The sequence below is a fragment of the Aotus nancymaae genome, unplaced genomic scaffold (genome assembly GCF_030222135.1).
Source record: "Aotus nancymaae isolate 86718 unplaced genomic scaffold, 86718_ANA_hifiasm-v0.15.2.pri h1tg000028l, whole genome shotgun sequence".
Lineage (NCBI taxonomy): Eukaryota > Metazoa > Chordata > Mammalia > Primates > Aotidae > Aotus > Aotus nancymaae.
This window is the reverse complement of record NW_026988441.1, coordinates 19,311,283-19,335,888: the sequence shown is the minus strand read 5'-3', so window position 1 is coordinate 19,335,888 and position 24,606 is coordinate 19,311,283. Positions and strand designations below refer to the sequence as shown.

The window sequence follows — 24,606 nt, the reverse complement described above, 5'->3', positions numbered from 1 at the left end:
AGTCTTAACAACAAAAGGGAAATTCGGTGTGGCCCAGGCTGGGGGGAGGGGCGGAGGGCGGGAGCTCTGCAGGGGGCAGCCTGGAGGGCTTCTCTGGGAAGGGACCACAGAGCTGGGAGTGGAAGCTGAGTAGGAGTCCGTGAACGGGATAAGAGGGTGGGGAGAGCACCCACTATGGACCACCAGGGCCTCCAGAGCAAAGTCCCCTTCCATTGTGAGGGATCAGAGAGGTCTTGGGTGGCTGCTAGGGGTTATGGGAGGGACAAGGCCGAGTGCAGCGCAGGGAGGGGGCTGGGGCCACTGTAGTTAATTGTGGTTTTGTCCTGAGAGCATGGGAGGCAGCCAGAGGGCTCTCTTCTCTTTTCTGCACCTGGGTCCCAGAGAGTCCTGCTGAGAACCAGAGAGAACTCTGCAGGGTCCTTCTGCCAGGGCCGGCATTGGGAGGGCGAGGAGGGAGTGTCACTGGGCTCGGGAAAAGGGTTGCCCCTCACCTCTCTGAGCCTCAGTTTCTCCATCTGCAAAATGGGCCCTGCCTTTATCTCAGGCTGTTGTGAGAATCAGATGGACAGCATGGAGAAAGGTCTGCGGGGGTGAAGGGTAGGGGAGGTGGCCAAGTGCAGGGGCCAGCCGCCCGGTCCTAGGAGGGCCAGGGCACAGTGAGGCAGGGCAGGCTCACCCTGCTGCCCTGGCTGGTTTAGAAGCAGACAGCATGGAGAATGCATGGGTCAAATCGAGGCCAGTGGGGCTGGGCATGGGAGGGCTCCTCCCTCGAGCTGGTGGGCGTGATGCCCTTTGTTCAACCTGAGTGGTATACAGTTGGCACTCCATGAATGCATGTTGGCTCAGTGCTGCAGTGAGAAGCTGAGGCCACCAGAGGATTATGGTGACTTCTGACTCTGCCCCTCCCTAGCTGTGTGACCCCAGGCAAGTCACTGACCCTCTCTGAGCCTGTTTCCTCACCTGGTTCCGAGATCTACCTTTGGTGGCTTCCCACTTGTACTCAGGATAAAACCCGAATTCTGCGCAGGTTGTGATCAGACTCAGGTTGCGTTTCCAGCCACAGCTGGACTTTGCAACCTCCCTGCAGGCCTGTCCTAGGATCTTCACTCCACCCAGGGGTTCTGCATAAAGTCCATCTGCTCCCACCCCCAGCCTGTGAGACCCATAGAGCAGGCCTTATTCCTGCCTTACTCAGCGTGCTTGGCACATAGTAGGTGCTCAGTAAATACACGCTGAGTGAGAAAGCCCCGGAGAGCAGGCAGGGGGCTATCACAGGATGGGCTACGCCAGCCGGGCAGGACTAGGGGTGTGGACTTCTCCGAGCCGAGGCTACACCTTGGAGGTTCTGGCTGCCAGGAGGGGTTGTTGGTGTGTTCGCTCCCAGCCCGGCCAGAGATGAGGGGACAGGACCTAGGCTCTAGCCTACTGCGTAGGGTTGGGGGCTGCAGGTGCCCAGAGTATAGGGGGCCCTCCTTGGCCTCCTGTACACACCATCTCCATGAAGTCCCGAGTTGTGGCCTTGCCCTTAGCCATGGCCATTCTTTGACTGGACTCGATCCCACCATGGGGGAGCCCTGTGCTGAAGCCCCGTCTGCCCCCGACAGCGGCCTGCAGCGGGAAGCTGGAGCAGCACACGGAGCGGCGCGGGGTCATCTACAGCCCGGCCTGGCCCCTCAACTACCCGCCGGGGACCAACTGCAGCTGGTACATCCAAGGCGACCGTGGGGACATGATCACCATCAGGTAGGGGTGCCCGGGGGTCTTGGAGGGAATCACAGTGGGCCTATGTGCATGGGGTGGGTGAGCATGTGTCTTGAGTGTGTGAGGTGTGAAGGGTGCGTGCCTGAGGGTGTACCTGTGTGTACACAGGTGTGGGATCACGTGCATGTGTGTGAGCACGTGTGAGGTGTGTGTGAGTGCTTGTGTGTGAGCAGGTGTGAACAGGTGTGTGCATGTGTGTGAGCATTTTTGAGGTGTGTGTGTGCAGATGTGTGCATGTGAGGTAGGTGTGTGTAGGTATTTGAGGTGATTAGTATGTGCATGTGTGAGCACATGTAAGTAGGTGTGTGTGCATATGTGAGTGCACGTGCATGTATGTATGTGAACACACATATGCCTGTGTACGTGACCAAGCCCATGTTGGAGGACACATAAAGGACACGTGTGAGAGAGTGCACGTGTAAGCACATGTGTGTGCACAGCCATGCCTGCACAGGTGCAGAGAGCATGCATGTGAGCATGAGTGTAAGAGAACAGGTGTAACCATGTGTGCACTGTAAGCATGCATGTGCACATGTGAACACACACACGTGTGTCCAGTGCCCTGGGTCTCCATGGGCCTCTGTGGCAAGGTGCCCAAGCTGGACGTCTTCCTGCTTTGAGCATCATTCACGGGGTATATGGGGCCTCAGTCACTCAGCCCTGCCAGGAAGGCAGGGCCAGCACACACACCACTGGAAACACAGCCTGGGACTGGTGGGTATGGTCTGATGTCTCTGAGGTCGCAGGGGTGTCCTCTCTGTCCTGCAGGGGTGGCTGGGGGCCAGGATAGCACTAAGCCCAGAGCATGGTTTCTGGAGGGGGCCTTTGGGAGGGGAATGAAGAGGGCAAAGTCTGGGCGCTGGAGCCTCAGGGACATGCAGAAGGAAAGAGGGCCAGGCAGTTAGCAGTGGTCCTGAGGGGCTGGAACCCCTGGCCAGGGGTGGTCATGGCAACATTTGGCTGGGGTGTCACTATGGGTTCCATCTGCCATAGTTTTCCTAAATGCCAGAGCCCCAAAGGCACAACCCCCCTCTTACTCCATAGCTTCAAAGCATGAGGATGTGATGAGCATGGGCAGAGTCTGTCCTAGTCTCTGTGCCTCGGTTTCCCCAAGGGCCAGCTGGTTCAGGGCCATTGTATCTCCTGAGGTGACAAGCTGTCAACCTGCTGCAGCCTCAGCCAGCCTCATGGGCAGAGTCTCACCCTCAATGCCCATGCCTGGGACTTTGTGCTGGGCCTGTCCCAGTGGACCCGGGCTGGAGGAGTCTGGGCCCTTGGGCCTCTGCCCTTTTGGGGAGAGTGTCAGGGCTGGGGGCTCTTGACTTTCTGCTCCACTTTGGCTTCGGGCTGGGGGTGCCATATGCACTGATGGAGGGAAGGGAAGCTGCGGCAGAGCTGGAAATGACCTGCGTGGACGTCGTGATTCTTCATGGAGCTGCCCGTGCACACCTGGATGGGGACAGCATGGGGACGGAGTGTCTGAGAGTGAAGGAACCAGGCAGTCTGGGACACGAGGAGCGGGGGTGGCTAGCTGGGACGGGGCTGGCTGTCCTTGCTGTGGCTCCAGCCTGACCCCTCCCGGCTGGTCCTCGGCCATGGAGGTCCCGCCTGCTGCCTCATGTCTGGGTCCTCTCCACACCCCGCCCTTGCCCACAGCTTCCGCAACTTTGACGTGGAGGAGTCCCACCAGTGCTCCCTGGACTGGCTCCTGCTGGGCCCAGCGGCCCCACCCCGCCAGGAGGCCTTCCGCCTCTGTGGTTCCGCCATCCCACCTGCCTTCATCTCTGCCCGTGACCACGTCTGGATTTTCTTCCACTCAGACGCCTCCAGCTCTGGCCAGGCCCAGGGCTTCCGTCTGTCTTACATCCGAGGTGATGGCGGCCGCAGGGTGGGCAGGACACCAAGGAGCACATGGTGCATGCCTACAGGCTCCTGCCCACAGGGGCAGCACCCTCCACAGGGCCCCGGCTCCCACGGGGTGTCCCCCGACTGTCCTGTCAATCTCAGGACAGTGGCAGGTCTGGCCATGCCGGATGCCTTGGACTCTCGAGGTCACTGGCCCCACTTCCCAGTCTTGGCTAGTTGTGGGAACTCACCCCTAACCCCAGATTCAGGTCAGGGACTGAGCCCACCCTGGTGTTGGGGGGGGTCTCTGCCTCCACCACCTGCCCACTTCTGGCCCCAGGCCCCCAGGCCAGAGGGAGGCTTTTCTGTCCCCTGACTTTCCCCTGCTACCTCTCCACCCCACAGGGAAGCTGGGTCAGGCGTCCTGCCAGGCAGATGAGTTCCGCTGTGACAATGGCAAGTGCCTGCCCGGCCCATGGCAGTGCAACACCGTGGATGAGTGTGGGGACGGCTCTGACGAGGGCAACTGCTCAGCACCCGCCTCTGAGCCTCCAGGCAGCCTGTGCCCCGGGGGGACCTTCCCGTGCAGCGGGGCGCGCTCCACGCGCTGCCTGCCAGTGGAGCGACGCTGTGACGGCTTGCAGGACTGTGGCGACGGCTCTGACGAGGCGGGCTGCCCTGACCTGGCGTGTGGCCGGCGGCTGGGCAGCTTCTACGGCTCCTTTGCCTCCCCGGACCTGTTCGGCGCGGCCCGCGGGCCCTCGGACCTCCACTGCACGTGGCTGGTGGACACGCAGGAGTCGCGGAGGGTGCTGCTGCAGCTGGAACTGCGGCTGGGCTACGATGACTACGTGCAGGTATACGAGGGCCTGGGCGAGCGCGGGGACCGCCTGCTGCAGACACTGTCCTACCGCAGCAACCACCGGCCTGTGAGCCTGGAGGCTGCCCAGGGCCGGCTCACCGTGTCCTACCACGCACGCGCCCGCAGCGCCGGCCATGGCTTCAATGCCACCTACCAGGTGAAGGGCTACTGCCTCCCCTGGGAACAGCCGTGTGGGAGCAGCAGTGACGGTGACGGGGGCAGCGCGGGTGACCAAGGCTGCTTCTCAGAGCCACAGCGCTGTGATGGCTGGTGGCATTGTGCCAGTGGCCGAGACGAGCAGGGCTGCCCTGCCTGTCCGCCCGACCAGTACCCCTGTGAGGGTGGCAGTGGTCTGTGCTACACGCCTGCCGACCGCTGCAACAACCAGAAAAGCTGCCCCGATGGTGCCGATGAAAAGAACTGCTTCTCCTGCCAGCCTGGCACCTTCCACTGCGGCACCAACCTGTGCATCTTCGAGACGTGGCGCTGTGACGGTCAGGAGGACTGCCAGGATGGCAGCGATGAGCATGGGTGCCTGGCCGCCGTGCCCCGAAAGGTCATAACAGCGGCGCTCATTGGCAGCCTGGTGTGTGGCCTGCTGCTGGTCATCGCGCTGGGCTGTGCCTTCAAACTCTACTCACTTCGCACGCAGGAGTACAGGTGGGTGCTGCACCCGCAGCCAGGGGACCGGGCTTCTTCATCACCCAGGCTTGCTTTCCTTGCAGCTGTGGGTTTGCAAACGGGGGCATGGGCCAGCCACGTGGAGGCTGCCTCAGTGCACACTGGGGTCCCTACATCTTGGGATGTCTGGATGGAGGGCTGTCCCAGAGTCCTGTTGCCACTGCAGGCACCCGGCAGCCCCGCCATGTCTCCCTCCGCCCACCGCTTCTAGGGCCTTTGAGACCCAGATGACGCGCCTGGAGGCTGAGTTCGTGCGGCGGGAGGCACCCCCTTCCTATGGTCAGCTCATTGCCCAGGGCCTCATTCCACCCGTGGAGGACTTTCCTGTCTACAGTGCGTCCCAGGTGAGCCCCGGAGGGCATGAGACCCCTCCCGGGCCAGGCCTCAAGCTGGACCTGAGAGGGCCCAAGACAAGGGGGCTGGGTGGGACAGTGTGCAGAGGAGGCCGATCCAGGGGTCACAGGAGCAGGAGACAAGGTCTGGGCAGGGTGACCTCGGGGCCCACAGCCAAATGAGGGGTGGACAAGGTGGTCTTTTGGGTCTCACGTCCCTTGGGGGGGTGTGCTGACCCCTGCCCCTGAGCAGCCTGGCTGCCCCCTCAGCCACCCCCCTACCCCCCCACCCCCACCCACTCCGCAGGCCTCTGTGCTGCAGAATCTTCGCACGGCCATGCGGAGACAGATGCGTAGGCATGCCTCCCGCCGGGGGCCCTCTCGCCGCCGTCTCGGCCGCCTCTGGAACCGGCTCTTTCACCGGCCACGGGTGCCCCGAGGCCAGATCCCGCTGCTGACCGCGGCACGCCCCTCACAGACCGTGCTGGGTGACGGGCTTCTCCAGCCTGCACCAGAGGCTGCCCCCAACCCCCCGGCACCCCTCATGGACACAGGCAGCCCCAGGGCAGCCGGAGATGGACCCCTCAGTGCCCCCGGCCACGCACCGGAGGTGGGACCTTCAGGGCCACCCCTGCCCTCGGGCCTGCGAGACCCAGAGTGTAGGCCCATGGACAAGGACAGAAAGGCCTGCAGGGAGCCTCTGGCAGACAGCCCAGCTCCTGCGGACGCACCTCGGGAACCCTGCTCAGCCCAGGACCCACACCCCCAGGCCTCCACTGCCAGCAGCACCCTGAGCCCCCACTCGCCAGAGCCACTGGGGGTCTGCAGGAGCCCCCTGCCCCCCTGCTCCCCAACGCTGGAGGCCAGCGATGACGAGGCCCTGCTGGTCTGCTGACCGCTGGGCACGCTGGTGACCGCCACAGCCCCGCTTTGTAACCAGGGAATACACAGTCATTTCTACCCTGCCTCTGCGTCCTTTCTTACCGAGAGGCCCTCCGGGGCCCCCAGCGGAGGGGCTGGGCCCTCAGCCAGCTGGCTGTAGTAGTGGGCATGGTGGGCGGGAGCTCAGGGACTGAACATGGGGAAGGGAGGACCGGTGAGCCACTGAGTTCAGTCTGCAAGGCCCCAGTGTACACAGCACCCTGGGGTCTCACTTCTCTCCCCCCACTCCATTCTGGGAACCCATTTCCAGAGAAGCAGGGGGCCAGAGCCTTTTTGCTTCATCCGCCCTGCAGTGGCACCCGTCGCCCCCAGAGCTGGGAGTTGTCGTGAGGATGGAGCCGGGCCGTGGGGACGCTGGATCTCATCCACGGTGACTGTTCTGCCCACGCCTCGCCCTCCTCCTCGCCCTCCAACAGGGTCCCTGGAGGAGCTGAGTTGGGCGGCTCCTGCGAACCCTCATGTCCCTGGCCAGGCGGGTGCCCTCCGCCCTCGCTGAGGGTCTAATCTCCTGGGTACTATGGCAGGGCTGGGGTGTGTGCCTGGCATCAGGAAGCCCCTGGAGTCCCCTGCAGGCCTCGAGGCCCCCACGACATGCTACTCAGCCTCTCACCAAGGCACCAACAGCAGTGGCCACATTCGTTCTATCCTATCTCAGGGCCTCAGTTTCCCCACCTGTAAGCCAGGGTGCGACTGTAGGCTCTGAAGTCCTGACCTTCACTCTGTGATTTATAGGAGGAAAGACGATCCCAGCCGGGAGCCCCTGAGTTCTCCTGGGTGGCCAAGCTCAGACTGGCATGGAGGGTCTGGGGGAGGGGCGGACTGAGCTGCTCCCCCATCCTAGACGTCCCTTTGGGGAAGGGGGACTCTGGTTGCCATGGTAGGGAGTGCCTGTGTCAAGCAGCAAAGCCCCCAAATGTCGAGGGCCTCCTCCAGAGCTGGCCACGGCACCTCCCTGGCCAGCAACATGTGTGCACCCACTGAGGTGCACCCCAACTGGCCCCATCTGTGCCCATCAGGGACTCCCCATAGCACGAGCGAACAGCCAGCCCTGTTTATTTATAGGCCTTTTCAGGAAAAGCTAGCAGGGCAGCGCTAACACAGGAGACCCAGTCCACAGTTTAGGGCTTCCTTAAAACAGGCTTCTAAGAGTCGTATCTTTTTTTTTTTTTCCAGAAAAAAAAAACTTTTTTGCCAAACATCTCCTCAATAAACATGTAAACAGAAACAGCTGCTTCAGTCTCTACAAACATCTCATTGTGGCTTCAAGGGCTTGTCTGTGGCGGGCAGCGGGGAGGGTGGGCAGGGGCCATTCTCCTCTTCCTCGGGGGCATCCTGGGGGTAGACCACGAAACACAGCTCCTGGCCCCAGCGTGTCATGGACTCTGAGGAGAGACAGGTGGACCTTGGGCCCTAACCTCGTGGGATAGGGGTGACCCCCAGCTCCGGACATCTCCCGTTGGGCAGGGGTCTTCAGGGAGCTGCTCCGTCAGTACGCGTGGGTTCTGGAAACTTGGGGTACATCTTGGGGAGGGCCATTTGGTGGCGACTGAGCCCTGTGTTCCCACCTTAGCTGCTACGATACCCAGCTCTGGGCGAGCCTCTAAGAAGGAGGTCCGGTCCGCAGGCCCCGGCTCCCTGTGCCACGTGACCTGTGGCTGCCTGGCTTACCTGTGAGTCTGTGCACACACTTTGGTTTGCTTCTCCAGAACACTCCCAGAAAGAAAATGGGCACCCCCGTCAGTATGATGATGACTCCGACCCCACAGACCATGGGCTCTGAGATGAAGCTGAAGACCAGCAGGAAGGCCCAGAAGACCAAGTAGGCCACGGGGATGAGAAGGTTCACCTGGGGAAGGGGTAGCGGGAACACCGATGGTGCAGAGACCCCAGCTCTCTGCACCTCTGACCCTCGTCCGGGGGGGGGGGGTTTCCTCCCTTCCCTGGGAGCTGGGGCCTGAAGGGCAATTGCACTCAACTACGCCCCCTCTTGGTGACAACCCAGTGTTTTGGAGGCCAATTCGTAGGTCAGGCCATTGGCCAGTTTTGCTGAGGATGTTTCAAAGTCTCAGCGGCACGGAGCGCCACACAGTGGTTGCCTGTGGACTTGACGCTTGCACTTGGCTGGAGGTCAGTGAATTTTTGGTGTTTTACGTTTCAGGCACTGAGCACTTCTCCACTTAAGGATTTATACACACATGGTAGGGGGCTTTGCTTTTTTTTAAATTTTATTTTGAGATGAAGTCTCGCTCTGTTGCCAGGCTGGAGTGCAGTGGCATGATCTCGGCTCACTGCAACCTCCACCTCCCTAGTTCAAGCGATTCTCCTGCCTCAGCCTCCTGAGTAACTGGGACTATGGGCATGTGACACCACACTCAGCTAATTTTTGTATTTTTTAGACGGGGTTTCACCATGTTGACGAGGCTGATTCTCAATCTCCTGACCTTATGATCTGCCTGCCTCGGCCTCCCAAAGTGCTGGGATTATGGGTGTGAGCCACTGAGCCCAGTGGGGCTTTGCTTTTAGCTCAGGCTATGGTCTTCTGTGTTTGTGTGGGCTCATGGAATCCTGGCAGCCTTTGTGACCTTGAACAGTTCCTGAGTCTTGTTTTCTTTAATTTTTTTAGAGGAAGGGTCTCCCTCTGTGCCCAGGTTGGAGTGCAGTGGCCCTAGCACCACTCACTGCAGCCTCGACCTCCCGGGCTCAAGCGATCCTCCCACTTCAGCCTCCCAAGTAGCTGGGACCACAGGCTCGCACCACCACCCCAGGATAATCCTTTTACTTTTAATTTTTTTTGCAGAGAGGAGGTTTCATTATGTTGCCCAGGTTAGTCTCAAACTCCTGGGCTCAAGCCATCCTCCCACCTTGGCCTCCCAAAGGGCTGGGATAGGCATGAGCCCCCATGCCCAGCCCTGAGCCTCACACTGTCTCCATCTATACACTGGGAGTATTCAAAGCACTGACCACATGGGGCTGTTATGAGGAGTGGGTGCCTCAGTGCAAGGAGAGCCCTAAGCAGGGCCCAACACTCCATAAAAGCTGGCACCTCCTGCCCCACCTGCCCCTGGTGCCCACTGTGGATGCAGGGGTGGCTCTGGCAGTGCCCGGCACAGGGGCCAGCCATCCCAGGGGCCTCACCTTGATAGGCCTGTGGAGCGCTGGCCGCCTCCAGCGCAGCAGCAGCAGGCCCAGGATGGTGACGCCGTAGCAGAGGTAGTTGATGAAGGACACGTAGTTGATGAGCGTGTATGTGTCGCCCACAAGCATGATGATGGCCGTGGCCCCGCACTGGGAGAGGACCTGGGGCTGATGGCCGGCCCCCAGCCTGCCTTCTGTTGCCCCTGCAGGATAAGCCCTGGTCCCACCCCACGCCCCTGCCCCAGAATGGCTCGCCCCTGCCATTACCCAGAAGGTCCCGCATTACCAGGTAGCCCTGTCTCCACTCCCTGCCTAGCCCAGGTTCCCCAACTTACACAGACGAGGAGGGCGGGGATAGGGGTGCAGCGTCTGACATGGATCATGGCCAGCAGGCTGGGCAGGTGCCCCTCTCGGGCTCCAGAGAAGCACAGCCTAACGTCGGGGACAGAGATGGGCACCGGCCACATCCTGGGTCTCGGCTCTGGACCTGGTATCCCTCTGAAGTTGTTGCTTCTGACCTCCCTCTCTGATCCCCCACTGGGCAGTTCTTCCCCTCGTCCAACCCACCTCCCTCTTGCTTTGCTTCCCAGTTGTGATCAGACACTTGTTACCGGTGGGATCATCACCCCAGCTTCAGGCAGACCCCTCTCCCGGCAGGTTTCCCTTCCTCTGGCCCCTGGCATGACTGGCACACACCTGCGCCCCAGCCTTCCCTCCCCACGCCCACCTCTTCCCCCAGTGCAGTTACCTGGAGGAGGTGAACAGGTAGCCATTGATCCCTCCGAAGGTTGACAGTGCCACAGAGACGGGCATGACCCAAGAAAAGTAGCCCAGCAGCTTCTCCCCGAAGGTCTGAGTGGGCACAGGAGAGAGGCCGTGTGTGAGGCTGGGGCAGGGGCCTGGGCAGGAGCCGGGGACCGAGCAAGGGACCACTCACCACAGCCACCGCATTGGACGAGAGCAGCTCCTGGGGGGACATGGCCGTGAAGTAGGCGATGTTGGTGAAGGTGTACACAAAGGTCACCAGTGGGATGGAGATGAAAATGGCGCGAGGTAGGTTCCTGGGGGCAGGCAGTGGAATGCGTCAGTGTCAGCTCCTGAGGGTTCAGGGCCCTGGAGACCCAGCCACGGGAGCAGCTGATAGTCTCCATGTCTTGTGTCTGCTGAGGGTGTTGGGGCAGGAAAGGGGGCAGTATTGCTGCCCAAGACACAGGGATGCTGCTGTCTGACCTTCCCCACCCCCACCTGGGCACAGGATGGGAGATGGGGGAGGGGCCCCATCACATCCTGAGGATGACGAAATTGCATACAGCAAAATCAGCCTGGAAAATTCCCCAAAACGGCCCCAGAGCCCACTCCGCAGACCAAGGGTCTTCCTGGAACTTTCCAGTCCCAGCTGCTCAGCTGCAAAGGTTCGCTGCTGGGATCGCTGGCCGAGCATCAGACACAGTCATTGGCTTCATTCGTAGGGACCATATTGTGTGCATATGCATCATTTTAGGCCAAATGGAAATCTCTGGATCTATTTACAGTGGGATGATGATATTCAGCCTTTCTGAGGCCCTGCAAGGGGCTGTGATGTGTCCATAGCCCGAGAGAACAGGGCCAGGCTAGAATGTGAGCTCCCCCACCCCCCACCCACCGGCTTTCTTTCCAGGGCAGCAGGTATGGGACACCGATGACCAGCCTGAGCCGCAGGTGGCAGTGGGGCTGGGCAGAGAGGCTGCCTCTTCCATCAGAGGGCCTGGCTATTTCCCAGGACCTGGTCAGGGGCCCCACTCACTTTCGGGCGTCAACCATCTCCTCGGTGACATAGTTGAGGAAGTTCCAGCCACTGAAGGCGAAGGAGCCCTGGAGGAAGGCCAGGGCCAGGTGTCCCACGGAGGGTGTCATCCAGAAAGCAAAGGCATTGCTGGGCCTCAGCTCCTCAAAATGTCCTGGGGGGGCCCAGAAGTCGGGGGTCAGCACTGTTTCCCCAGCCTGGCCCTCACCCCCACTCGGCCCTACCTTGGCAGATCTGGAGAAGGCCCACGCCGATGATGAGAGACAAGGCCAGCAGCTTCCCGCCTGTGAACACGTCCTGGATACGCGTGGCCCAGCGCACGCTGGAGCTGTTCACCCATGTCAGGAGCACTGTGGAGGGAAGGCGGGGGTGGGCACTGAGGCTGGGACCTTTCACAGCGGACCACGGCCAAGTCCAGCCCAGGTGGCTCGAGAACGGTATCCTCTGCAGCAGCTGGAATGCAAGAACCCTAGACTCGAAGGGAAAATCTCACCCTGCTGTCCTCCCGCTCTGGGCAGGGTGGGGCTGCCCGGGCAGGCGGCTGGTCTGGGGAGAGGTCCAAGGGTGATGCTTACTCAGGCAGGCCATGGACAGCATCCGGGAGGCTGCGGCAGGGGGGATGCAGTTGGGGAACACAGGCTGCAGCACGTAGTTGGAGAAGGTCATTGAGATGACGGCCAGGCTGGTGGGGTACATGATGAGGACAGCGCTCCAGAGCAGCAGAAAGCTGGAAGGAGCGGGGGCGGGAGTGGCTCAGGCTGCCTAGAGCCCTTCCCGGCCAACCTGGCCCTGATGTGTGCAGCAGGGCTGCCCTGGGCCCGGCAGCTGGGGGCTGGTGAGGGTACCAGAGGCCCGCGCTGGTCCAGGGAGGCAGGGTTGACCCTGTTGAGGTCTCACGGCTGCATGTACAGACTTTCAACAGAGAAGGTGTTACTCGTACTTAAATGTTGACAGAGCTGCCGTGGGGCAGGTGCTGGGAGCAACATGGGCACCAAACACTTTTCTAATGATGACTACAACACCCCACCCCCCACCCTTGGACACAGGCTGTTTCCCGAGCTGGGGTCCCTGTCCCCAGACCTCTCAGTTTTAGCCCTGGCTCTAGCAGAGTGCCGTGGCTGAAGACGGGTGACTCCGAGCTGTGGTTCTGCTGAGGAAGACCTATGGGGTGCAGGGACTGGGCCTTCCCAAGAGCCATGGCTGGGGTGGAGAGTGATGGACGCCCCTTCGACCTGGATCTCGACCCAGGTGAGGCGGGGCTCTGTGCTCAAGGCTGCAAGTCTGACCTGTTTCAGGGGCTCTGTCTGCACCCAGGGACGGGGTGGCTCTAGCTCCTGGCCAGCCCTCCAGGGAAAGGACTGCCTCATCGGGGATGCCATCTGCCTCTGGATCACCTGCCCCTTGCTCGGCTTCTGGGACATCCTAGCTCTGCGGCCCCCTCCTCCTAGGCATCCCCTCTGCACACTCCTGCAGGTTGGGTACTCAGGGATGAGGCCCTGGCCCTCTTCTCCCTCCCAATGTCCTCTCTAGGCCCGAAGCATGATTCTTCTGTTTTCTGAGTCCCAGCCCCTTTGAGGACCCTCTCTCCAGAGGAGAGCACCACAGACGCACCCACAGTGGCGTGCAAGCCCCAGCAGGTCCCCCCATCCAAGGCTGCCCAGTTAAGGGCCCCTGGCCCATATCCCTCAGTACAAACTTTGTACATTTCAGCCCAGATTTTTCCTCTGAGCTCCAGAACATCTAGGAGCCTCTCAGTAGGAAAGCGGGTGCCACCCCTGTTGCACCCACCTCTCCCTGTGCTATGCTGGCTACCCCAGCTCCTCGAATCAGGCTCCTAAATGATTTTAGAATCTGCCTGTACCTTTGCGGCTCTTGGTACAACTCAGCTGGACAAATACAACAGCTTCAATCCCCCAATGCTCTTCAAGCTCCGGCGCCTGCCGTGAACGCACCCTGACCTCACCTCTAGCTATAGCAGACTCCCTGTGCACACCTGGGCCACCATACCCTCTGTTCATGCTTCCCCAGTCCCGGGATGCCTTCCTCACTGGTCAGCTAGTCCAGATGGGGAAAATCTTCCTCTTCCTCCCAGCCTCGGGGCAAACATTGCTTTCCTGGGAGTCCTCCCTAGGAGGCGCACTGCTCTGTTTGCTGGGTGGCTGCTGCCTCTTAGACCTGCTCTCAAAGCAAGGCTCCTCCAGGCCTTAATTCCATTTAAGGGGCTGCTTCCTCGCTGTTCTGTGAACAGTTTGAGGACAGGGGCAGACCTTTCTATCTCTGCCTTCCAGCCCTAGGCTCACAGTAGGTGCTCAGCAAATGCTCCCTGGTGAATGAAGGAAGAACAGCAAGGTGCCATGGAAAGGGGACCTCTGATCAGGCATGGTGGCTCACGCCTGTAATCCCAGCACTTGGGAGGCTGAGGTTTCATCACTTGAGGTCAGGAGTTCGAGACCAGCCTGGCCAACCAACATGGTGAAACTCCGTCTCTACTAAAAATACAAAAAAATTAGCTGGGTATGGTGGCGGGCACCTGCCTGTAATCCCAGCTACTCAGGAGGTTGAGGGAGGAGAATCTCTTGAACCTGGGAGGTGGAGGTTGCAGTGAGCCGAGATCACGCCATTGCACTCCAGCCTGGGCAAAAAGAGCGAAACACTGTCTCCAAAAAAAAAAAAGGAGGTGGGGATGCATCTTACAGTGTATATGATAAGAATATTGCACTTCCCTCCTTGCTCCTCATGTAACATATGGGTTTACCAAAATCGAGGCCCTTCCTTGGCTGGGCACTCACATTACCTAGGGGTTTCAGACAGTAAGAGTCCCCCATCCCTAAGTACAAGGCAGGGGGTGGCATTCAGAGGGACCTCTATTTGAAAGGAGATCCACAGAGGCCCTGGGGCCTGCAGGAGTGCCCAGCACACATCAGTGGGGTGGGATGGGCCTCAGTGCCAACCGCCCTGGCCTCAGAAGGCTGTCTAGCACCCCCACTCCTCTCCATCCACCACCACGACTTCCCTAGGAAGCTGGAAGCAGGAGTGGAAACTGAGGCCAGGACTCAGCTGGCCATCCCATTCCCGAGAGGGTGTCCCCCTGCCCACCAGTGCCCCACACTCACCCAGCCAGGCCCCCGAAGATCTCTGTGACGTAGGCGTAGTCCCCACCGGACTTGGGGATGGCAACTCCCAGCTCTGCATAACAGAGGGAGCCCAGAGCCGTCACGCCCCCACCCAGGACCCAGACGAACAGGGCCAGACCCACAGAGCCTGAGTGCTCCAGGACCCCCTTGGGTGAGATGAAGATGCCCGAGCCGATGATGTTCCCTGTGTGGGGAGAGATGGGGAGGCGTCAGGCCTGGGGTTCCCTTCACAGCCTGGCCTTCTTTTGGGGATCCGCCTGCTGCCAGGAGGAAGAGAGCTTGGGGTGCTTCCTGGAGGAGGAGGAAGGAGGTAGGCTGGAGGTGTGAGATGCCACTGGCCCCAAGCTCAGCAAGTGCCATTCTGGTCTCATCATCTGCCTCTTCCTCAGTCCCTGACATGGGAAATGTCACCTCATCTAGCTGCCCAGGCCCCTCTGCCAGAGATGGGAGCTGTCTGACTTCCTCCATTGCCCCCGTGAGGTGGGACCGGCAAAGTGAGGAGGCTGAACCACCTGAGCGATGGCAGATGGTGGCTCCCCAGGGACCTCACAAGACCCATGCTTGGCCCTCACGTCTGCCTCAGAGTCCCAGACATATCAACCTGCAGCCACTTGTCCTGCTTCCAGCCCGCTGGCCAGAGCTGGCCCCTAATGCAGGATTTTGACCACTCTCCTGACATTTTCCCACTAACCAAAGTCCAAACTCATGGAGTGGCTCAGGAGTAGCATCTCCTCCATGAAGCCCTCCTTGACCACATCGGGTTTGGGATCCTCTTCCTTCTTCAATTTCTTTCTTCCTTTTCCTCCCTCCCTCCCTCCCTGCCTCCATTCTTTCCTTTTTTTTTTGAGACAGCTTCACTCTTGTTGCTCAGGCTGGAGTGCAATGGCGTGGTCTTGGCTCACTGCAACCTCCGCCTCCCAGGTTCAAGCAATTCTCCTGCCTCAACCTCCTGATTAGCTGGGATTACAGGTGTGAGCCACCACGCCTAGCTAATTTTTTTTGTATTTTTTTAGTAGAGACAGGGTTTTACCACGTTGATCAGGCTGGTCTCGAACTCCTAACCTCGAGTGATCTAGCCGCCTCAGCCTCCTAAAGTGCTGGGATTACAGGCATGAGTCACCTGCCCGGACTTCTTTCTTTCTTTCAGACAGGGTTTTGCTCTGTCACCCTGGCTGGAGTGCAGTGGTATGATCATAGCTCACTGAAGCCTGGAACTCCTGGGCTTGTCAAGAGATTCTCCCACTTCAGTCTCCCTAGTAACTGGGACTCCAGGTATATCACCACACCCAGCTAATTTTTTTTTTTTTTTTTTACTTTTTGTGGAGACAGGGTCTCATATTGCCCAGGCTGGTCTGCAACTCCTGGGCTTAAGTGATCCTCCCTTCCCGCTTAGGATTACAGGTGACTGCCACTACATCTGGCTAATTTAAAAAAAAATTGTAGAGGTGTGTGTAGGGGGGGTCCCGCTATGTTGCCCAGGCTGGTCTCGAACTCTTGTGCCCAATCGATCTATCCACTTAGGCCTCCCAAAGTGCTGGGATTACAGGCAAGAGCCACTGCGCCTGGCCCGTCTGCTTTCTGACACAATGGGAAACGTTCAGAGGGGCCAGCTGTGGTCTGTAGAGCAGGTTCCCGGGATGAGCAAGACTCTGAGTGCCTGCCGAGCCCTGAGCTCTGCAAAGAGGGACAGCGTTCTGGGCTATATGTGTCTCACCGTCTGTGCACGGGAATCAGGTAACCTCACTGGAGAGCTGCAGTAGGGCCTGTCCAAGAAGAAATAAACACGGAACCTCAGGCCTTGTGAACAAATAGCCCTGGTGAGACCTGCGGCTCAGCCGCTACGCAATGGCCATACCAGACCGGGTCCTGGGAGGACAGGTCCGCCTCCTCCACCTGCCGGGCCTGCAGGGGGCTGGATAAGGACACAGTTGTAGCTGCCAATTTGCATTCAGTCCTTGTCCACGGTGCTCCCCCACCACCCCCACCCCCCGCCGACACAGATTTCCAGTCTGGACAGCTACGACACCCCACTCGGTTTTCTGGTCACATCCCAGGAGCCCTAAATACATTCAGATAAGGATGAATTAATTCCTGTGGCTCAACCCCCAGAGATAAGCTGTACCCTTAGTCTATTTCTGGGGGTAGAGAAGTGCCTCTCTCATCTAGCAGAGGGGCCCGGGCCTGGGTGGGCTGTAAGGTTTCTAAAGGGCCTTTGAGTTCCCTCCATCCGCCAGCAGGGCCTCTGTTCTCAGGACCTGGCGGAGTGGGATTTGCAGAAAGCCAGGGAGGTTGGAAGCCAGCGGGGGCTGGGTGGCCTTGGAAGGAGCTGAGCATGTTCACGTGGGGAGCATCCCAGTCTCTGAGCCACCCACCCTGCAGAGAGCCCGCCATACTTCTGCCAGGCGGGGCCTCCTGGGTGGAGCTCTGGGGGAAGCCACACCTGGCACCCTATCTTCCAGGGCCGTTTCACAAGCCTTGTGCCCAGTGGCTGAAGACTCTGATACTGGGCTCCGTGGGGGTGGGGAAGCCACTATTGTTTTGAATGCGTGGCCTCAGGCCACAGTTCAAGACTTCCTCCATTGAGGCTCGAAGGACCACCTGCGTTAGTCAGTGTCTCTGGGGTCCTCAGGGGTTTCTCCCTCTGGGCCTAGACCACTTGTCGCATCTGCCCCAGGATCATGTGTGAAGGTGGCAGAAAATCACATCACACCCCCTCACTGGCTGCTGCCAGCAGTGAAGGGTGGGTGGGGCACTGCACGGAGCAGCCGGGGCCTCGGGCTTGGGCATGGAGGAGGGAGGGGGCTGTGGACAGGGATGGGGGCCCCCATCAATGCTCCAATGATTATAGGAGAGGTGTGGGAGGAACCGGTGGATTTCTTCTTTTTTTTTTAGTAGAGACGGGATTTTGCCATGTTGGCCAGGCTGGTCTTGAACTCCTGGCCTCAAGTGATTCACCCACCTCGGCCTCCCAAAGTTCTGGGATTACAGGTATGAGCCACCGTGCCTGACCAGGTCGGTGGAGCTGGAAGGAGGCTGCTGGGGTTCTGCTCAGCCCCTCCCAGTGGTGTGGGAGGGTCTGCCTTCCAGATCCTGTATTCCGGCCAAGCAGATCTACCTGATTCGGGGAGCAGCAATGAAGAAGCCTAGCCCTTGGGGGAACCTGGTTTAGAGGGGCAGGAACTCAGGGCGGAACAGGATGAGGGGGCGCGGGATGGGTCTGGAGATACCACTGAGCCCTGTTGGGTGTCTGATCCATGGGTGACCAGAGGGATGTGGGGTCTGAGGCCTCCACATTCCTGTCCACCCAGTGGAATGACAGCTTGGTGGTCCCTGCAGGTCCTCTGGGGGCTGGAGCTCTGGGCAGGTAGGCGAGGAAGTGAGTGCCCCACAAGCCGGCCTTCCTAGAGTCTCCGCCACCCGCCCCTCTTCCCTGAGCCTTTGCTGGGTGGCTTTCATCACATTAAGATGTTTGGCCTGATGGGGCTTACTGGGCTCCTTGGAGGAATGAAGAAAGGACCATTGTTCCCCGCGGCCGCTGCGGTGCGTGCTGACCTATTTCTGGAGGCAGCGGCAGATCACGGAGGTCATAGGGGCGGCCCGTGGAGGTCAAGTCACAGAGTGAGCCACCTCCTGGGGTGTGCGTGTGGGGAATGTGCAGTCTGACTCAGGGAGGGGCAGGGAGGGCCTGTAGGGCCAGGATACTGGCACCCGTCCTCATGCCTTGAAGTACATTCCGGACCCGACTGTGTGACTCAGGCCAGTGCTGCCCTTTCGAGCCTCAGTTTCCCCATCTGCCAGGTGGGGCCACTGGGCTAGGGGGCAGCAGAGGGCTAGTCCGACCCTGACTGCAGCAGGGAGGATGCACCCTGCATATCTGGGCTGGGCCAAGGGAACAGTCTGCTCAGGGGCCCTGTCCCTGACTGTGGCAGGTCTGTCCCCAGCTCACTGGCCTCCCTGAAGCAACACCACCTCCAGGAAGCTCTCCCTGACTGCCCACCTTGTCCCCTGCAATCTGGACATCGCCCCATGCCCACGATACCTGGACGATGGCTGGGAAGGGATTCTTTTATTTGATGTGGGCATTCTCTCAACCCTGTCTGGCACCTCAGAGGCCATGGGAAGTGCTTTTGGATCTCACTATGCACTGCCATCTCCCTTGGAGACCCCCTAGGCAGCCCCATCTTTCCTCTAAGACCTGAGCCACCCGGGACCCCAGTACCCTGGGGTGATCGGCTGGGGCCGGCTGTGACCTGGGTGAAGCCTCTCCCCCAAGTGCACGGGTGTCCTCACATCCTCACAGTAAGCCTGTGTCAGGTACCTCTCTCTCTGGGATGAAGACTGTGACCACTGAGGTCTGGGCAGCACCCCAAGGAGGTGAGCGGGGACATCCAGGATGTGACTGGAACTGCCACTTGGCCGGCACCCACCTCCAGCCTAACCCACTTTCTTTGGAGGCAGGGGATGGGCGGAAGTATGCAGCCCTCTCCAGCTCATTCAGCCCAGCCAGCCTAGCCCAGCAAACCTTGCCCGGGCCCTGTCTCCTGGCCGAGGCTTGTCATGGTCACTGGTGAGTGCCACGTTGCTGAATGCAACAGTTGAGCCCTTGGCCACGATACTGACTCATCTGCAACATGTGACAGGTGGCCCGCTTGTCACTCAGCCTCCTGGCCTCCCCCTAGTCTTACTGGCTTCTCCTTTTCAGAATCCCTTATCTTGCATGACTTCCAGACCTGGGTACCCAGGGCTCAGTCCTGAGGCCTCTTCTCTTTTCTTTCCATGATTTCTTGAAGACCTCATCTATCACCCTGGCTTCTGCTGGCAACTCCTAAATTTATATCCCTAGCATGGACCACTCTGCTAAATGAAACCTGCAGTGAACCACTCAGCAGCAGACATGACAGGCTTTCCATGACCAAAACAGAATTCCCGACTTTCACTTCCTCGCCCCCAAAATGCTCCTCTCAGTCTTTCCTGATCAATAAATGGCAAAACATCCTCCTGGTTGCTTGGGCCACAACCTTGCGTCACCCATGACTCCTGTTTCTCCCCCAGCCAACATCCATTCCATCACAAATCCTTTGGCTCTCACCTTCCAAACTCATCCAGAACGGAACCTCCTCTGACACCACGATGGCCACTGCCCTGCCCTGAGCCACTGTGGTCTCTTGCCTGAGAGACCCAGAGAGCCTCCTGACCGGCCTTCCTCCTCCCACCTCTTCCCCCACAGGCATTTCTCCAAAGTGAGCCCTGTGAGCCCGACCCCATCAACCCTCTGCTCAAAATCCAGGGCTCCCACCTGGCAGAGAGCAAAAGGCAATGCCCTTAACACAGTTTGCAATGCCCCGCACACACTGAACCCCGCCCCAGTCCGACCTGAAATCCCCTGCCCCGCTGTCTGCATCCTCCTTCCTGGTTTGACTGTCTGGTCTTAGCACTTAACAAGACACACATTTGGCTTGTGCATCTTGTTCTTGAGACTCCCACACAAGGATGTCAGCTCCAGGACATGGATTTTGTCTGTCTTGACCCTTGTGATGTCTCCGGCACGTAGGTCAGTGCCTGACACCATTCAGTATGCAGTGGTTGAATGGATGGCTGAGTGTGCCCAGGACTGGCAGGCCCCCAAAATTATAGTTAGAAACTGAGGCTGCCACCTGCCCCGGGGTCAGATGCATGCCGAGGGCATCTGACCCTGGGGCAGGTGGCAGCCTCAATTTCCCCACCTGTAAATAGGACTGTGGTGGGGAACAGGCAAGCCCCTACATAGCTGTATGCCTCCCCAGGGCCCTGGGGAGGAGGGGCTGGAGTTCTTCAGAGGTCCACCCTCCTGGGAAGCTCAGCCACCTGCAGACCTGGAGACCAGGGAGGGTCCTGGCTGAGGCTGGGTGAGCAGGGATTGGTTCCTGAGAAGCTGAGGTTCATGACATCAACTCCTGAGTCCCTGAACACACATCTGACTCACAAACCCGTGCAGGAGCTGGATTCTCAAGTAAAAGAGAGAGCAGAGGAAGGGCCTGGTCAGCAGACCCGGGGGGGGGACTCCCACTTTGGAGGATGTGGGTGTGTTCCTTGGGTTGTGGATGCAGCGAGGGAGCTGGCTAAGGTTGCTGGGTCAGTATGAGAGGTCTTATGCGTCCAGCCACTGAGGGAGGGGCAGACTCCCCGGGCTGTCTGTTTGTTCACCCATAGTGGAGTGGGAACTCAGTGAAGCCTAGTTGGACAAGCTCCCAGCTCAGTCCCCAACCCTCCCCCGTCCAGGGCTCTGACTCTGGCCCCAATTTGCCCAGCATCAGAGCAGTATAAAGGGCACTGGGGCCGGGTGCGGTGGCTCCCACCTGTAACCCTAACACTCTTGGAGGTTGAGGTGGGAGGATCAATTGAGCCCAGGAATGTGAGACCAGCCTGGGCAACATGGCAAAACCCAGTCTCTATAAAAAATACAAAAATTGGCCAGGCGTGGTGGCAGACGCCTGTGGTTCCAGCTACTTGGGAGACTGAGGCTGGAGGATTGCTTGAGCCTGGGAGGTCGAGGCTGCAGTGGGCTATGATCATGCCACTACACCATAGCTTGTGTTATAAAGCAAGACCTTGTCTCAAAAATAAAATAAAATAAATAAAATAAAATAATAAAGGGCACTGGACTGGGAATAAAGTCCAAATCTGGTTTCGAACCCTAAGCCTACCACTTGGAGTACTATCATTTTACTTCCAACCTTAGTTTCCACCTCTGTAAAATGGGTATAAATATTCCTACCCTGCAAGGTGGACATAAGATTCAAACGAAATAAAAGAAGAACACGTTTTCTTTTCTCTCTCTTTCTCTTTTTTTTTTTTTTTGAGATGGGATTTCCCTTTTGTTGCTCAAGCTAGAGTGAAATGGCTCCATCTGTGCTCACTGCAACCTCCACCTCCTGGGTTCAAGCGATTCTCCAGCCTCAGCCTCCGGAGTAGCTGATTTTTTGTATTTTTAGTAGAGATGGGGGTTTCACCACGTTAGCCAGACTGGTCTCGAATTCCTGACCTCAGGTGATCTGCCCACCTCGGCCTCCCAAAGTGCTGGGATTACAGGCATGAGCCATCACACCTGGCCGGAACACATTTGCATAAAGTGGTAAGAGGTGCTTTTCTGAACAGATAATTGGGTGACAGTGTCCTGCAGAGCCCCTGCCTCAGCCAGCTCTACTTCCTCCAGCCTGGCCAATTCCCTTCTAGCTGTGCTTGTGGTGGCCGGCAGGCGCTACCCAAAACACACTTGACGTGAGTCTCACGCCAGCCCATAGCCCGCCCTTCCAGGTCTTCCCATTCTTGAAAGTCTCACTTCCCAGTTTGAGCTGTAGCAGAGGGTATATGTGGGACAGAGTGATAGAATCTTCTAGGAGGGTCAATGTGGAAGTTTTGGAGATAACATGTTCAATAACTAGTAACAAACAACGCAGATGATGAAGCAGGACTTTGGGAGGCCGAGGCAGGCAGATCACTTGAGGTCAGGAGTTCGGAACCAGCCTGGCCAACATGGTGAAACCCCATCTCTACTCAAAATACAAAAATTAGCTGGGTGTGGTGGTGCGTGCCTTTAATCCCAGCTACTCGGGAGGCTGACGCGGGAGAATTACTTGAACCCTGGAGGCGGAGGTCGAAATGAGCTGAGATTGTACCACTGCACTCCAGCCTGGGAGACAGAGTCAGACTCTGTCTTAGAAAAAAAAAAAGGAGGACGTCAAGTTCTCAAGACTTTTAAAGCTAAAATATGACACTTGCAGACATTTTTGATTCTGACCAGGCTCCCCAGGGTATTGGTGGAGAGAGAGTGAGCCCACCTGGGGCAGAAAGGTAGGGTGGGCTGGGGAGGGGAGACCCTTAGGACATCAGGAGGAGAGGATGTGCAGACCCCGGCTCAGTCCTCCCTTGCCCAGTCCCCACCTCCTATCACCCTCTGGTTGAGGTTGATCTCTCCTTGCTTTTTCCTGCACCGTACAGCTTCTTGCCTGCTGTAACCCTCCAAAGCTCCCCAAGCCAGGTTAAGACCACGGCTCCTCAAGACCACCGCTGAGTGCCCCTGGCTTGGGTTCTGTAGCTGAATCCATCATCCTCGGTTGGCCAAGTGGCCCTTCACCCTGGCTCGGTCTTTGAGGTTTGGAGGCCAAGGTAGTGGACCTGGCACAGCAGGAAGGAACTGAAGGGTTGGGGAGTTGTCAGGGTAGACCTGGGCTGCATGGGAAACTTACAGGTCTGTCCTGGGGAAGGGTGATGGTGGAATTGGCCTTCTTCACTCCCAGCACCGCCACCACCACCAGGGCCCCCTTCTGGGGAGAGAGGAGCTGGGCAGCCTCCCTGTGACTTGGGGAGGATGGGATGTGGGGAGGGGAGTCTAGGAAGACAGGTCAAGGATGCTGAGCTTAGCTGAGGAGCCCAGGCACAGCTGTGTCTCTCTGCACCTGCCTGGCGCTTATAGCTGGCTCTGGGCATGGTCTCAATCCTGTGACTCACCCATGATGTGTGAGCTTCCCTTTCCCCAGGGGACAGCTCCTGGAGAGGGTGTGGGTCAAGAAAAAGCTCTAATCAGCACCCTGGCCAAATCGGGACCAGCCCTTCCTTCCAGCGGACAGTCAGGCACGGTCATCCTAGACCAAGAAGCTCCCAGGGCCAGATCAGGACCAGGTTCTGGGAGACAGCATTCTAGGGGGAGGGGGTGAGATGGAGAGACCTGGCCAGGGATTGTGTTCAGGGGCCACTCTGGATGTGAAGAGCTGCTAAGGTGGAGTGGAAGAGAACGAGGTGAAGACTCTGGGTCTGTCCTACTGAACCCCCCGATTTTCTCCATCTCCAGGGATCTGAGGGTGGGAGGGTGGTGAAGACACAAGTGCTCCCACTGTCAAGGGACTGGGAAGACTGGCTGGTGGTAAGGTGAGAACAGTCAAGGCCCCAGGTAGTCATCCCACCTCTTCCCAACCCACCTCTCCTGTCCCTCCCTGGAGGGGCTCAGAGGCACCCTGTGTAGACAAAGAAACAAGTCTGGATTAGTCAGTATCTATGACTTGGGACAGAGAATGGAAAAATACCACCACCATTCCCATGACCCCTGAGCTCACTGTCTACCCAGAAAACCCTACGTGGAGGCAGGACATGGACCCATTCTCAGGTGGGGACACTGGAGTCTGCCCGGTCTGTCTGGGATCCCATCCCAGCCCAGGGAGCGGGCTGGCCTTCTGCAGGCCGGGTCTGCCCATGGCTGCCCCCTCCCCTCAGTCGCTGGCTGACCCGCCCCCTCTCCTGGGTCCTGCGGCCAAGCCCCGCAGTCATTGCGTGCTTTGAACCTCCTTCCCCTCTGCGCTGGCTGTGCTTGTCCACTCTACCCACAGGCCCTCCTGCTTTCCAAGAATAAGTCACTGCACTGCATGGCACCTGGACCCTGCACACAGTAGGGACTCAGACTGACCCACAGTCCAGAACTTGGGGAACTTAGCCTGCCGCAGCCTGACCAGCCCCCACACTCCTCAAGTTCCTGCCGCTCAGTGCAGGACTGCAGTCATGGCCATTTCACAGATGAGGAAACTGAGGGTAACTTCCTTGCAAAAGCCCCACAGCAAAATCGAGTCAGGAGTCCAGCGGTGGAGGGGACCCAAAACTCCACCAGGTGCAGGCGGCCGGGAGATGCGGACACGGAGCTTTGGCACCCTGGGCCCTGCGAGCGGTCATTGCGTGCTCTGAGGCCAGACCGCAGGTGCCCCAGGCAGACCCGTCCGAGTGCCCGGAGTGGGGGCGCCCCTCTTTCGGAGCGGCTGCGCCCCTCATTTGGCCTCCGCCTTGCGCCCACCCGCCTGGGTCCAGCTCACCGATAATGATGGTGCAGGCGCTCAGCAGCCCGATCTCCTTCTTGAGCGCCACCCGCTCCGAGGCTCCGGGGCCGGGGCCTGGGACCCGGGAGGGCGAGGGCGCAGGCCCCGGGTTCCCGCGCCCGCTCGGCTGCTGCGTGTGGCCGGCCATGTCGCTGTCCCGCCGCGTCCCCTCTCCCTGCGCTGCCCCGTCTGTCCGGCCGGCCGCCAGTCCGTCCGTCGGTCGGTGCGCTGGCGGCCCTCGCTGCCGGGACAGCGCCCACAGGCGGGCGCATGCGCTGGCGCCGGGCCCGGGACT

General features: G+C 59.2%; 2 protein-coding genes across 3 annotated transcripts in view; one reads left to right on the top strand and one right to left on the bottom strand.

The window, feature by feature from the left end:
- The window catches only part of LRP3 (LDL receptor related protein 3), a 12,871-nt gene extending 5,224 nt beyond the window's left edge, over positions 1-7,647 (top strand). For both annotated transcript variants that reach the window (XM_021666663.2, XM_064381505.1), the window contains 5 exons: positions 1,605-1,743; positions 3,418-3,632; positions 4,012-5,128; positions 5,361-5,493; positions 5,789-7,647. In XM_021666663.2, coding sequence (XP_021522338.2) covers positions 1,605-1,743; positions 3,418-3,632; positions 4,012-5,128; positions 5,361-5,493; positions 5,789-6,376 — 2,192 coding nt within the window. In that variant the 3' untranslated portion in view covers positions 6,377-7,647. The remainder of the gene's footprint in view (positions 1-1,604; positions 1,744-3,417; positions 3,633-4,011; positions 5,129-5,360; positions 5,494-5,788) is intronic.
- On the bottom strand, positions 7,460-24,606 carry SLC7A10 (solute carrier family 7 member 10). Its single transcript, XM_012448455.2, has 11 exons — positions 24,309-24,606; positions 14,455-14,659; positions 11,917-12,068; positions 11,566-11,691; positions 11,342-11,495; positions 10,496-10,619; positions 10,307-10,410; positions 9,894-9,990; positions 9,559-9,708; positions 8,092-8,269; positions 7,460-7,805 (listed from the first exon to the last, which is right to left on the bottom strand). Exons 1-11 carry the CDS (start codon positions 24,457-24,459, stop codon positions 7,675-7,677), a joined length of 1,572 nt encoding a protein of 523 aa, XP_012303878.2. The 5' UTR covers positions 24,460-24,606; the 3' UTR covers positions 7,460-7,674.